This window comes from Prorops nasuta, unplaced genomic scaffold (assembly GCF_024137725.1).
Source record: "Prorops nasuta isolate Cenicafe-Biocafe unplaced genomic scaffold, Cenicafe_Pnas_1.2 PNAS00014, whole genome shotgun sequence".
NCBI classification, from domain to species: Eukaryota; Metazoa; Arthropoda; class Insecta; order Hymenoptera; family Bethylidae; genus Prorops; species Prorops nasuta.
In genome coordinates this window covers 4,006,588-4,021,775 of record NW_027116811.1, presented here as the reverse complement: position 1 = coordinate 4,021,775, position 15,188 = coordinate 4,006,588, and the positions used below count along the sequence as shown (strand labels likewise).

The window sequence follows — 15,188 nt, the reverse complement described above, 5'->3', positions numbered from 1 at the left end:
CAAATAGTCGTTGCTCCTTTGATATAAGGATTTCAGAGGTCAGGCTATACTCTAGAACTTTACAAAAACGATTTTTTCTTTTAGTTAAAATATTTCTAAATATTTGGAAAATAATATAGCAAGATATTATGCAGGGAAAATATATGTATATAACAATATTAGAGATTATTATTTTTCGTCATCGTTAATCAAGAACTACGAGAATTAAGTTTCAAGCAGTGAGCTACTGAAGGAAAAGAGCGTCGATAGAGAGATACAGTGCAGTCACAAATTGTCAACAATTTATCGCTTTAAACAAGTATTTGTTATACATATTATCACCTGTAAATAAAAGTTCTTATTTTGAGATTTTAATTTAATTCGCAGTTAGGAAAAGAAAAAATTTGCAACACAATATATTTTTTCGCCTTTATAATAGCGGTGAAATTCCCTAAATTATAGTTTTTTATTCAGATTATTCGTGCAATGGAAAGTCAGACTTTGAGGAAACCAAATCAGTGATGTTATCTATAGTTTATAATCGATGTTAAGTTCTGGATTATCCATGCGTGATATCGCATGGTTTACGAAACACTAAAAAATAACGTTTCAGATGTGGACGAGTGTGCAGTGCCTGATCTGCAGACCGAAGTTTGTCGCTATGGATGCATCAACACGCCAGGATCTTATCGGTGCGCCAAGCCTTCCGAACTGAAGGATCAATCCCTACTGGAATTCCTACCAACCCCTTGTGTTCCTGGCTACGAAGTTGGTCCCGAAGGATCTTGCATTGGTAAGTCGATATACGTATATAGGTATGTGTATGTATACACACATGTATACATATATGTACAGCAGCACTGACCAGCTAAACCGCCTTATTTACGGCATAAGCCTCTCGGCAAGAGAATCTTCCCTCTTTGATGATCTTAATTTCAAGCATATTGCTTGTTTCGCAATCATCTCAAATATCCCATCGAATAGCTCTGCCTCTTAACTCAAAGTGTGAAACTTTGTAAGTGTAGCCTGATAGCTGTTATGATAACAATTCCCCGTAGGGAGATGAGCAGCCTAACGAGATTGTCTGTCTTGTCTGTGCCATGACCTCCTGTAGCGTTGTTGGGACCTTTAACGTCTTCCAAGGCGATACAAGTACATAATTGAATTAACTCCAGCTCGGATTCAGCCTCCACACCGATGCTCCTACACTGCCACATACGGATCGTCACAAAAAGATTCGAGCTATGTGCAAGGCGATACGCTTTAAGAACTTTTATGCTCGATTCTGCCCAATCAGTTCTCTTATCGTCAAAAGGATCGTTAACACTCCTGTAATAACATCCGCTGTACTGGGACATTGGCACGATGGAGTAATCAGGTTTTAGCTTCAATCACATCGGCTAAGTTAAATTATATCCAACTGGACGATTCAATTATCTTTCGTTTCAGTAAATAACTCTTTATATTCTGCGCGAGATTTTTTTCACTCTGCTGTATAAACAAGAAAAACGGAACAAGTGGAATATAACATTTCTACAACGTGTAATTTTATCTCCTCGCAGCTCTCCGCTAGAAGAGATTTTCTTCTCTCAAGAGCAACGTAGGAATTTCTTTATTTTAATAAACTCGTCTCGTCTTTTAAAAAGTTTTACCATTTCTTTTTTGCAACAATGTGCTAGACGCCGAAAGACGATCCTTTAACCTTGAATTTTTGCTTAAATTACTCCTGCGAGTATTCGTATAATGTACACTTACATTTGTATTCGTTCTTTCATTTTCCAGGATAAGCTGCCAGCTTAAGTCGAAAATGAAAAGGAAGCTTGTTCGTTTCGTTTGTATAAGGAAAAGGGATTACTGGTAAAATTAAGCAGACCAGCTGTTTCAAACAGCTTTTGATGGTCAATTTGTTGTTTAAAAGTATATGAAATACTTTGCAAGTAGTTTATCGATTCACGGAGTTCTAAATACAAAGTTAAACGATAGTATTAGGAACTTGTATAATATGTATACCATAAAGTTCATGTTTGCTAAAAGGATAGTTACATTATATCAAGATGAAATGTTAATCGCTTCAAACGCTTTGTAAATACTTCTTATTTGTTCTTACTGCAAGTTTGCATTTTTTCGTGTAATGTAACAGAGCGGAGAAACTCAATAACGACGACTGCTTTTGGATGCAGATCGGGAGACGAAAGAATGAAAGGACGCTTCCTTTTCAATGAGAGTTCAGTTGGGAAACTACTCCTTGCAGGTCTATGCACGAGTTATTAAAAGAAATTGTAAACGTGTATAGTTGACTTTCTGATAAATACTTTTTGTTTAATAAAGATATTAATTTGGATCTTATATAGATTCACGAGATTTATGATTTCATATCTTTTTCCTTAATAATGTTGTTGCAAATACACATAGGATTAAGGAAGAAGTTATTAGTTATTCAGTTCTACACGCGAGTAAGATACATACAAGGGTCGAGCGATTTATCATTCTTCCTCAACATTCTCCATCTTCACAAAACGTCATTGTCTTATCTTATAATGCCACTCCAATATTATTATAATATATTTTTTAATAATCTATTCGTTACGCAAATAAAAGACAGTTTTAGAATTTAGTTAGTCAATAACAAATGACTATTTAGCAGAGTCAAATGAAACTCTGCAAGTAAAATTCACCTGTTTACTACATTTTCGACTTCATTTCACATGGAGAAGAGAACAATTTCTATAAACGATTTATAAAATACAAACCTATTAATCTCTCCCATAAGATTACGTGCAGTGAAATAACTTGATTCATAAAGAATATACCTTTTCATATCTCGTGTTCTCGAGGAATATCTAAAGTCTTTATCGAACAGATAAATAAAGAGAACGATTACGCATTTATTACAAGTAACTCGACGAAATTTAAATTTTATGCACGCAAAAGGAAGCAAAAGAGAAGTTGGAACACGAACTTCTCTATGTGTCCTTTCAAAAATTCAACTGACTTTTAACCTAGATTCTGAAATTTTCATTGGCTAAGAGAAACTTTAAATGAAATTTTACCTTCAAATTAAATTTATACTTTGGCAGGGTAAAGTGGAAAGGCTTGATTGTGCACGAGTAGTGAGATATATGTATATATGATACGAGAATGATACGCGGAAAAAGGAGAAATTAGGGTTTTAGGTTTGAAATTCAAAATGCTCATTAGAAGGATCACGCACGTTAGAGAGACTGGCGCTCCACATCAGGGATGTACGTACGCGTGTCCCAGGAGCTGTTCAGAGTGATTAATTGGATATGTAAGAAGCACGAAAGCAGGGCTATTAACCCCGCGCAGTCTTATCGAGCTTCAAGCTTCTCCCTCTCGGTTTCTTGGAAACGACTCGGCTGTCCCAACGGTATACATATATGTATAACCCTCGCTCCCCCCCCCCCCCCCCACCCACCCCAAGCTCTACGACATCTTGCAAGAACGTTTAATTTGTATACCGACACACCCCTAAATCCCACCTCGATATATATATATATATATATATTACTCGGTCGACATAACACCGTGCATTTAATTGCCATCACTTTATATATATATATATATCTCACCCCTTAATTATCAATTAATTTTTCCAACTGGATTAAACTTTCGATGGACGCACGAGTAAATTAAAATTCTATCTATACCTATCCAAGTGAAACGCCAATCTAAAATCCCAGCTGAACTTAAGACCACGCGCACAGTGTTTGTATTAATTTAATCGCGAGAGCTCCGTATTCAATTACCAAGTGGATTTATAGCGAAATAAGCCGGGCAGGTGTCCATGGCGCCTTCAGTTCAAGCGTGAATTTGCTTAGTTTTGCTCGCACGTCGTTAATTTCTCCAGGCGATCTTGTTGTGGTTTAGCTCTAAATATTTTAAGCAGGAATGTATATATATATATATATATATATATACATACGTATATACCATCGGAGAAGTAAGGCTAATTATGAAGTTTGCAGTCTTTGAAAACAACAATTAATTCAGGTGTTAGCTGGCGCTAATTATTGTTGTTACGTCAGTTGGACGAGATACCCACAGCTATAGAGTCATATAATTCCTTTTCCAGGATTACCATTCGGTCCGTCGGACTTTACGGACAGCGATAGCCATTAACAGGCTTAGCTTAAACTGTCAGAAGTTTCGCACTCCAATTACCTATCTACCCTTCGCTCGAGTTTCGCGCCATCTGCTTTTCGAACGCTCCGGCGCGCGGTACTACACGCGATAGTTTTGCAGAAAGCAGACTTGGAAAGTCTTCGGTTGCCGACAATTCCACCCCATGCGCTCTTTCACCCCAGATCTGGGCTAATCCGGGATCGTTTCGGCATGGTCTCTCGTGAACCGTTCAGGAACTTTCATTTCCACCAAAGACTATTCTCCTTTATACAATGGTAACGAGATTCTTTCTACTAGTCTCTTCTTCAACAACGATCATCCTGCCTATTTTTTTATACCTCTCTTCGAATTAAATGCCACTGTATAGCGTATACAGTGTTATGGGCGTAGTGTGTATATATATACCTATACGGTCTAGTATTATTAATTTTATCACGTCAATTACTAATTTTTTTTAGGGGCATTACTCCTACCATTTGAGAAAAGAACATCCAAGTAAGTTTCATGGTTTATGGCCTTGATATTTTTCACGCGTTGTTCGCTGATTTTTTATCGAGGAAATATCAAAATTAGTGCTATATACTATGTTTAAAAAAAGGATATCGGGGTTGGCTTGTGTTCGGTAGGACAGGTCTTCCTTCCACTGGCCTGCAAGGATGAGATAAGCTGTAAGAAGGATCAAGACTACGTTATAGGAAACGAATATTTGCCCTCTAGACTGCTCCATTCCTTACCTTTTCAATTACGCAAACTAATTCTTTTCCATGGGTGAAAGAGTGGAAGACTAGGTCTGGAAATGGTCGAACCAATCACGGTCCATGCTGACTCGTGCGTTTATCTCGGTCAATTAAGCGACGAGACGTTGCAGGCATAATTGATCGATCGTCAAAAGAATGCAGCCTCGTCACGAGTCAACCCGAAGCTTTGGAGGGAAATCGAAAAGTCCATTTTTATAAAAACGTATATCATTGGAGGTTGTAGGTTAATTTGTTGAAATATCAGTTGCTTCAATTGAGTATTTTTAGAGAAACCTTGATAATAACGTTTTATATATTGGATTTTTTGAAAAAATTTATTTTGTATGATTTTATTTCAACAAATTAAACAAGCTTTCGATGGAATATATATTTTTCATAAAACTACGTTAATTCTGCGATGTTTCGAGTCACCTGGGACAAATCAATCAAATAATAGTAGTTTTCGTAATTTTAATTAAGGAAATGCGCCTGTGCACAAGGTTATTAAATCATTTTAAATTCGTGGGCATGCGCTATTTCCAGCCACTTTTCAAAATGAATCGAAGGATTAATCGACTGCCCGTTTCACCGGCTCAATTTAACGAGAAGGAACGGTCTCTGGCGTTGTGCCGTGCTCACTCGTTATATCAATAATGATAAGCGAGAAGCATCGCGACCCCCGTTATAAGCCCTGCCCACTTTCAACTGCGTTATCTTCATTAAGGATGAGCTATGATTCTCTCGAAGGCGACTCTTTAACAAGGATTAGTCCACGCGGTGAAATAAGGTTTCTGCGAAAGACTTGGACTAACTATAATGAAATTATTATTTTCTCCGCATTTGCGTAACTTAATAAAAACTTCTTTTCTTTCGTTTAAAAATTAATTGAAAGAAAGAGAAAGAGATAGAGAGAGAGAGAGAGAGAGAGAATAATAGGTCTTTATCAAAGACGATAATTCTCGATAACAAAAGAAATTTCAGTGCATTATATACAGTTAGTTCGTTCGATGAAAATCGCTCTCGAGTTTATTAGGTATATCATTGTTCTATGAAGCGCAATGAGATTGAACGAAGATTTATAGTTGCTTCGAGAGCTGAGAGCAGATCCGAGCCTGCATATAATACATAGACAAACAGTCTCGCACGTATAGAGAGGAGAAGAATCGATGTCTCGCGGTAGGTGTTAATTAAATTGGCCGTGTATGTTCGCAGATATAAACGAATGCGCCAATGGGAACGGAGGGTGCACCGAGGTGTGCGAGAACACAGTGGGGAGCTTTTTCTGTGCTTGCGACGGAGACGAGAAGGCTCTATCGTCAGACGGCAGGTCCTGTTTGGGTGAGTGAATTTCTCACATGGAAGATTTTCCTCCAGAAATAGGCGTCGGTACACTATATCCTTCTGTATGGTTGAGACGCCGCGCTGGGAGAAACGTATCATACATCACTGAGTCGTAGCAAGCGAGGAGCCTTAATATATCCCATAGAGTGACAGCAGGGAAATTCTACGCTCCCCCCGTCGTCGTCGTCGTCGTCGTCGTCGTAATAACGAAACGCCACGCCCTCAGCCCTGCTCTGCTATTTATTCGCCAATCTTTGATATACCGTTACTCTGTGCTACATCGATTATATATACATATATACATATATATATATATACTATTAAGATACGAAGCTTACATAATGTAACGAAATGCACGCGACACGCCACCGGCTAAATCGTTTAGTTTGACGAGAATTAAAATATTCAATGATGGACTTGTACGGTATTAGCTTCCTGGACTTATATATATATATGTATATGTGTGTGTGTGTGTGTGTGTGTGTGTGAAGCGTGGTAGTAGTAGAGCCTATCCGAGAACTTGTGCATGGCATTAATGAAACAACAAGCGGCTGCAACCAAACTGATACGCGCTTTCTATTATTAGTTTGTTACGCGCGTATTTGCGGTTTCTGTAATAATAATAATGCATTTGGTAACACGTGTAGAGGGTATTCCTACTTGATTCGGTTTACATCGGAGTACGCGCACCTTGGGATTCTATACGTATTCTTGTAAGTATTTTTTTTCTTTCGCATTCGATAGTGGATTTTTAAAATGTATACATTGGATAAAAACTCTTGGAATATTTTATTTCATGCAAATTCACGTTTCATTATTTTGTTAAGGATCTTTTACTGCTTGAATTAACGCTGCTTCGCACGTGGATAATATATTTCTCCTGCATTATTATCAGCACTCTGCTGACGATATATCGAATATTAAATTACATTGCGACAGAATTTATGCGGGCAATTGATTTTTCGATGGCGCAGCTTTATAAATGTTAAAGAGATTCGTTAGAAACGAAGCTGATAATTAATAGAAATAAAAACACGAGTCGACTTATTGTTTGCAGATATTAATAGCGTGGTTTGTCCACCATTAAGTCCAGCTGGTCGTGGCTATCTGATGTGTGCACAGTCGGCAGCTCCAGCAAAACCTTGGCGAGGCCGTCGTAAAGTCACAAATCGTCCTGGCACCAAGTGCTTTTTGAAGTGTCCTCGTGGCTATCAGATGCATGGCGAATATGAGCTTGCGTGCCAATCCGACGGCATCTGGGATGGTCCTAAACAGGGTGAATGTGTTAGTGAGTATAATTTCAGGCTACTTGCAATAATACGTGAATTATATATCAGAATGCTTATATAAAAATTGCAAAAATTAACAACGAAACGATTCGTCCGATTGAATCAGGATACAGCAAGCCAAGGCTGGAGTGTCCTAAGGATATCACAGCCGAGCTACCACCTGGCAGGGACGAAGCTTTCGTGACTTTTGATCAGCCAGCAACAGACCTGGATTGGTTCCGATACGTTCGTTCCAAGCCTTCGTGGGGCACCAGACTCGAGGCTAATCTAAAGCCAGGCATTCATGAAGTAGCTTTCCTCGCTAGACATCCTGTTTCCAAGAAACAAACCAGCTGCACCCTTCGAATAACCGTCAAAGGTAAGCAATTCAATTTACCGTAATTTACTCTCCAGGTTAAAAATTCGAGAAGCAGTCTGCAGTCGCAAGAGTGCTCTCATAACGCGATATTAGATTGTCTGCTGCCAAGTGGAAAGCAAATATGATATATTACATTTCTGTAGGCAGCCCCTTAGCACGTCGCTTTACTCGCAACTTAATATCCACTCGTCTTCGGTGCGTTAATGCAAACGTCAGCTTGATTTAGCGTAAGACACCTACACGCGAAAAGTATTAAGAAGCTGAATAGCTGTTAGCTTATATATGCGTATATAGTGCACCGAGAGATAAATATATATAGTATACACAACGCGAAGCTGGCTACAATTCAAAAGTCTAGTGTTTTGCCATTTAGATGGTGGTTGCTTGCCACTGTCGGTTAGCTACTTTCCACTTGTCAGCTCGCTTCCGAGAGAAGAATTCTATCAAGCAGCTACTACTGTTGTATATACTATACATATTCTATACATACATCTCCACTAGTCTTTTAAAGCAGACGTTGGAACAAGTTTTTCCGACTCTTTTCAGGCCTCACCTTCGATAAGTAACGTCAACAAATTCTATGATAAGTCGAGTTTCGTCTATTTTCCTCTAAAAAACTTTCCTTCGAATGATTAATCGTTTCTTAAACTTTCTACTAATACTGTAATCACAGCTAAAATCTTTCTGTAATATTAATGGCTTCATTAATCATTGTAATGAAGCTACGCTGTACGAGCGATTAATTTTTCTTTTAACTTGTATATATATATATATATATATATATATATAACATATGCTGGTTTGGTTATTTATTGAAAATTTCGATCAGGTCACTCCGAACTTTTTGAATCGCGTAGAAATTTTTAACAAGCCGAAGGACTTTGGATTAAATTCTATTTCACCCTGTCTGTATCTTGTTCAGCTACAATGTTAAGCTCGTCGTTTAATCTCGATCTCCGCAACTAAATTAGTATAATTCGATGATTGCACGTGAACGCTTCACCGAAACCTTCGAAAACTGACAAACTTTCGGCTTGGAAACTTTTAACACAGCTTTGTATATAGTTTCATCGATATCCATCAAAATAATACGATGAATATGTGGATGATCCAAATTCTAAACTAAAATTCGTATATAAAGGACCATCTAAACGTGGCAAGAATGGGGCTTCTTTTTAGTATTTGACGTTCTGGAAGCAAAAAAAAACTACGGTGGAACTCGTAGAAAACTTAAAATCGTTAAGGGCATGCCGTGTAGTTATTGTGACCGTACTTTGAAATGAGATGCGAGACGCCTTTAGAATAGCACGCGCGTGTGTTTTCTCAGAGTTGTCTATTTGTGTGTGTGTGTGTGTGTGTGTGTGTGTATAAGGCTGTAGGAGGCAGGACTGAAGAGGCATTCGTTGCAGCTATGTAAATGCTCTGAGGATTTCCAGGCAAGAAGTTCCTCTGTCTCTGTGTAGGCAACGGTTTAATTAAATGCATTCGCGGGATACGGTCTGGCAGAATGGCAAATGTAGCGTAGACCGCCGATCTTCGCTCCTGAATTAGACGGTTCGATTCGATGAGACCCAAAGTAAACGCTCGACGGCTCGACTGGCTTGCCAGATACAAACCACGGTAGCGGGTATAGTGGGTGAGGAGGGGAAGGGTTAGGGACCACCCCTACGCTCTTCAACCCTTTGTTTCAAAACTCTCCCGCACGGATTCATCCATACATCCATGCGATATTATGATATATCTACTCGACTGCAACTATTGTTCGCGTGACTAATCGTGATTATAAAATACTATGAAATTTTAATTTTTCTAATTGCTGTATATATATACACGTTCACTCCGGAACATGGACGTAAAAATTCATTCTTCTTTGTAAATACAAGAGATTTTAATTTTTTCATACAGGTGCTTGTAAAAGAACTTTCTATGTGCAGATGAAAAAAGTTTTTGTGTAAAAAATAGATATTTTTTATAATTACGAAGATTTGTGAAATTTTATATCCACGTTCAAAAGTGATATTTAAGCGAAACAACTTGTATGGGAATACTTCCGAATCGATAACACGCTGAAGTGGGTACTCGTATTTAACCGTGTTTTAGCCGAATAACTTCTATTCGATTGGATCGTTCGTAATTGCTGTTTCTTGACACGGTGCGTTAAGAGTATTGTAATCGTTCAGAAGGTATTTGTTCGTTTTATTTTTTAATTTCTCATCAGACTGATAATTTGCCGCGGAAGGAATTCGTTTCGTGTTTCTGCACGTTCATGGATTTAATTAAATACGTAACTGCAGGGCTACCCCATATATAGAAACCACCGCAATTGTAAACTCAACACGAGACTGTGTTCCACCCACCGCGATTTAGATAATTCTACGACCCTAGCTAAACGCCCCTTTAATTCTCAGCTCGTAGCTTAGGCTTCCGTATTAATATGTGTATATATATGTGTATATATATATATATATATATATATAAATGAAAATAAAAGTATAGAAAAGCGAGGCGAGGTAGAAAGTGCGATGCGGAGCGAGTGACGTAGTGGCACGGCGGGAAATTTGACGAACGCCAGGCGAATGGCAATGAGGGATTTAAAATTAAATTAATTTGGCTAATTAAACGCGAAGAGACAAAAGCTTTCGTAAAACGAGTAAGCGCGCGAGCTGATTGCGAGAGTAAGGGAATTAGCCGTGTTTAAGACTTGCCAGTAGTGCAAATCGTCCTTTTCGTCATAGTCTCGCGTGCGGAGGGAGCGACTCTGACAGGATATAATTTCACGAACACGCGGCTCGGATGTGTGAAATTACTGTCGCGTTACACTGTCACGCCGGATGGAACTTTTCTCTCGATGCTTCTACTCCAATTCCGCCCTTTAATTCCCTGTTTTAATCATGCCAGCCTAACAATTTTGCACCAAATAAGCCGGGCTGTTAAATATTTCAATCGAATCCACCTAATTTGCAAGGGAATTACACGCCTCGGACGTATATAATCACGGCGATCCGCGTGGTTTCGCCAGATATATTTTCATATTATCTGCCGGAGCAAAATGTGCGTCAAACGGCATGGATCATCCCACTATTTTTAATATATTTGTTTAAATGCACTTTTCGTGTTTCAGAGGGCGAAGCACCAAAAGTGAAGAACTGTCCGGATGACATAGAAGTGACTGGCAAAAATGGAACTGCTATTGTTTGGGATGAACCGATATTTACGGATAACGTGAAGGTTACACGAATAAGCAGCAATGAGGTCAGTGCATATTTTTTGTTTAATGGAATTTAATTATCCCGAATTGTGTACAGAAAATTGCACAAATGCTTCGGTGATTATCGTCTCGTACGAGGTTCGAATAGATAGAGCCCTCGCAATATCGCAATCAATATATTGGATAATAATGAATCTCATCTGTAAAGGATACATATACACATATAGTATCTGGAATATTGTATAACATATCCAATCCGTTCATATCGCAGAAGCGTCAAATGACATCAATGTTTCGAGGCAATAAACGTCACTGATACTATTATTATCGATGCTCAGCTGCACAGTTGTTTCATATTTATCCATCGTGCCTTATCACACTCCTCTTATACAGAATACACAATTATGAACAATTAGCTGAAGCTGATTATTATTTCCCTGACAAAAGCTGTAACTATAACTGAAAAGTATACGCTATAAAGAATTTTAGCTGTAATATTCTGCTAGTGCATATATATATAAACTGCAATCCTCTTAACCTTCCCCTAATATACTGCACAGTCCTTTACAGTTTTAAAACGTTCGAAAGGAGCAAGTGGCTGTAAAGGAAAGTGCCTTAAAAATATCTCATTGTGTTACTAAGCTTATTTGTATAAGTTGGATCCTTGCTGGATGGAAAATTTCATGAAATAAAAATGACTAAGAATTTGTTGGTGGCGACAATTATTGGTTTTCCAGAGTCCTGGTAGACATTTCGACGTCGGTGGACACAGGGTTGAATACGAAGCGAACGACGAGGCTGGCTGGTCGAGCAAGTGCGTCTTCACCGTGGTCCTCCGTCAGGAATAAGAAGCAGGAAGAGAATAGGATGGACGCGGACGGGACGGGACGGTTGCGGCGAAGGCAAAAAGGATAAAAGGAGAAAGAAAGCAGCGACCTGGAAGAATAACGATAAGGTAATATAAATGGAAATGCTCGGGAATCGCGCAGCTTCCACGAGGTGTGTAATGGATTCCGTTTTGCTCGGCAGCTTAAACGCGAATGAGACGAGATCTTTTCGCAACATACACAATCTTGCCGCAAATAGAAAAATACGCGCCCTGCAAATATTGAAAACGATAATATGCAGATGTGTCTCGAGTGCGAGAACCTTTTGTATAATAATTTCTCGAGCAGTGGAAAATTCTTTTCAGCAATAAGGCAAAGAGTGTCCGAGCATTGATTTAGGGATTAATATCGCGTTGATGGATTCTTCGCTTAGACCGGTATCGAGTTGGGTAGGAAATGGCAGAGATTTGACACATTTCTATAATACGTGTATAGTGTCATGTCGATCGTATATAAAAATTTAATTAAACCGATTAAACGCAGCAGTTTTTAATTGAATTATAAATAACCGTTTAGGTCTCGTATTTCTTGTATTTTGCAGCGTGGCTTTGGTATCGTTGTCGGTTTACGAAAAAGGTCTGGGCAGAATTTACGCGATGAGTATACATATAATAGAATATATTGTATATTCAGGGAGGAAGTCTCATAGTACATCCTCTGGTGGCCCATCCGCTGCCATGCACGATCCACAGGTTACTGCCTTTATTCCATACCCCCATTCACTTTCTAATTTCTGCTCCTATCCTCTATTATCGTCAACACACACACACACACACACACACACACACACACACCACGCTGCATATCACCACTTTTGTGTCGTATTTCTAAAATAAACCACGAAGCGAAGCACGACCTCCGCGAGAACGGACCCCATTTGATAAAATTAAATCTAAAATTAAGCCAGATTTGTCGATGTGCAAATCGGCCTTTTTTGATACTAAACCTGCGCGAAAATTTTGAGCTAGCTGTAGTTGATAAGGACAGGACACGTGTACACATTGAAAGAAAACACGGGAGAAACGGATTAATTATATTGCCTTCACCCTTGCCACCTTTGAATTTTTATCGACGAATATGTGGTTTTCCTAATTTTCCGGCCACTGAACGTCCTCAGTTGCACGATGTTTATTATCTTCTTGGATTGAATAATTTAAATCGTGAAATGGGATAATAAACTTTAATCTAAATATATGTATATGTATATATACAAAATCCGTTTATCCTGCACCGTTCAACAATCCCGGCGCGCTCGTTTTTAATTAACTTATTTTTAATTAATATTTCTCCAGCTGCAGTTGAACAGCTCACATTTCTGAATTACGAGTTAGTACCGTGTTACTTTATCAAATGCTCACAGAAACTCAATTTAAACGGAGAGAAATGGAGTATATAATTTTCAAATGTACGTAAACATTAATATTTGGTACTTTACTGTGCGGAGAGTAAAGTTTTCGCAGGAAAATGAAGCTGTCTTACTCAAAGTGTTCGGCGTAAGGAACGCACGAGCATCACCAAATTGTTATCTCGGCATATCAAGCAGAAGGCTATATATATAGTAGGTACGTATCATTGGTTGAAAAAGAAGCAAGTAGTAGGTACTAATAGTTGGACGAAGCTGCTCTGTGAAGCCCTATATCTCCACTATCTCAATTAAAGCATGCGCTCACTACTTTGGCAGAAAGACGAGCATCAACTGAAATTCATCGAAAGTACTCGCAAGCTATGATCGAAGAGGGACGATTAAATTAAATTGCAAGTAAATTACAGTTAAAAGGTTAAAGCTTCAATTTTGCAATATGTGTTTTACCAAGTGTAGAATATTGTACACACAAGCCCCTGACACGCGATTAAAACTATAATAAAAGCTGAATACTCGAAAATTGATTCGATATATTTACAATGCTTTGAAATATCTTAAATGCAGAGTGCCTCAATTTTTTTATTGCCTGAAGTGCGAAGCATTGAAAAATTATATAACGTCGGTTCAGCATTAATCGGCTCCCGCTGAGAGAGTTTTATCGTTGAATTTCTATGGTGCATTATCGAGTTTGTGTTTTAGTGTGGAATTATGTAAAGTACATAATACACATATATTTTGTCCAAGAAGTGGTTATAATTGTACGATACCAAATTTGAACCATGAATATTCAATAAAGTGTATAATAGCCAGTACGTTAATTTATAAACATAATTATACATATACGGCAGCTGATTGATATTCAAAGAACGAACCGGAAAATATTATACGAGTTTTCTCGTCGACTGATGAACTATTGTTGCCAGCTAAAAATAAAGACGTAAGATAAATTAGTAGTTATCGCCCTTGTACATTCTTTCTTTAATTTACAATAACTAGTCTATATAGTTACATGATGTACTCGTGCAGTGAAACTTTAATTATTTTATGACTAAATAATTTTAGCCGAACCAAAGAATCTCCGAAGCAACGGAACGAAGCAATAAATATCAAATCTAATACGAGCATCTCTGTGTGCCATTCGAGAATGAATATGGATGTTCGGGAGATATACCAAAGAGCATTAGCAAAAGTAAAGTAAATAATTGATAACGATGAAAGCTTCACTGTGCTAAGTATATTAAAGCTGTAAACAACGCCTTTTTTTTATATCACAATTGATTATAAAATTCTGATCGATGCAGTTGTACCTACTATACGCGCATGTATCAGTGCTGGTGCAAAGGGGAGAGGACTGACGTTAGGAAATATAGAGAGGATACGATGCTTTGAACGTCATTTTAAAAAGAGAGTCATGATTAAATAATTTTGCGTTTATTTATTATTATCCCTCCACTCAATTTGCATATCATTGTTACAGTAACGATTGTTTACCACCGTACCATATTATTATAAATGTATAAAATTTATCTATCAAATATATGTATATAATATATATATAATATATATTACAAAACGCGTAGTCATTTATTGCTTACACCTATCGATTCTTACCTAACGACTTGGCGAAATAATATAACTTCTATACTATTGTAACAAGTATATGAAATACAAACTACGCTACTCATGGGTAAACACACTACTAAGAACTGTGACTTTTAAATTAATTCGATATAACAATAATTGACATAATGCTACAGACTAAAGCTTTGCATTTTTTTTTATCAAGATTTTTTAAATTTATTTTCTAGTAAAGTTTGTTTCTCAGATGAATTACAAAAATCTACGATCCAGAGAACCATCCTTATACGATAATTATAAAATAT

The 15,188-nt window shown here is 37.8% G+C and overlaps 1 protein-coding gene across 3 annotated transcripts in view; it reads left to right on the top strand.

The window, feature by feature from the left end:
• The window catches only part of LOC136778527 (uncharacterized), a 34,016-nt gene extending 19,090 nt beyond the window's left edge, over window positions 1–14,926 (top strand). Inside the window, exons 6-11 of one of the 3 annotated variants that reach the window (XM_066735456.1) lie at window positions 593–772; window positions 6,072–6,197; window positions 7,258–7,488; window positions 7,596–7,847; window positions 10,969–11,099; window positions 11,793–14,926. In XM_066735456.1, the coding sequence (XP_066591553.1) occupies window positions 593–772; window positions 6,072–6,197; window positions 7,258–7,488; window positions 7,596–7,847; window positions 10,969–11,099; window positions 11,793–11,903 (1,031 nt within the window). In that variant the 3' untranslated portion in view covers window positions 11,904–14,926. The remainder of the gene's footprint in view (window positions 1–592; window positions 773–6,071; window positions 6,198–7,257; window positions 7,489–7,595; window positions 7,848–10,968; window positions 11,100–11,792) is intronic. The other 2 variants (XM_066735454.1, XM_066735455.1) reach the window with 2 other exon arrangements.
• The last annotated feature ends 262 nt before the right edge of the window (window positions 14,927–15,188 follow it).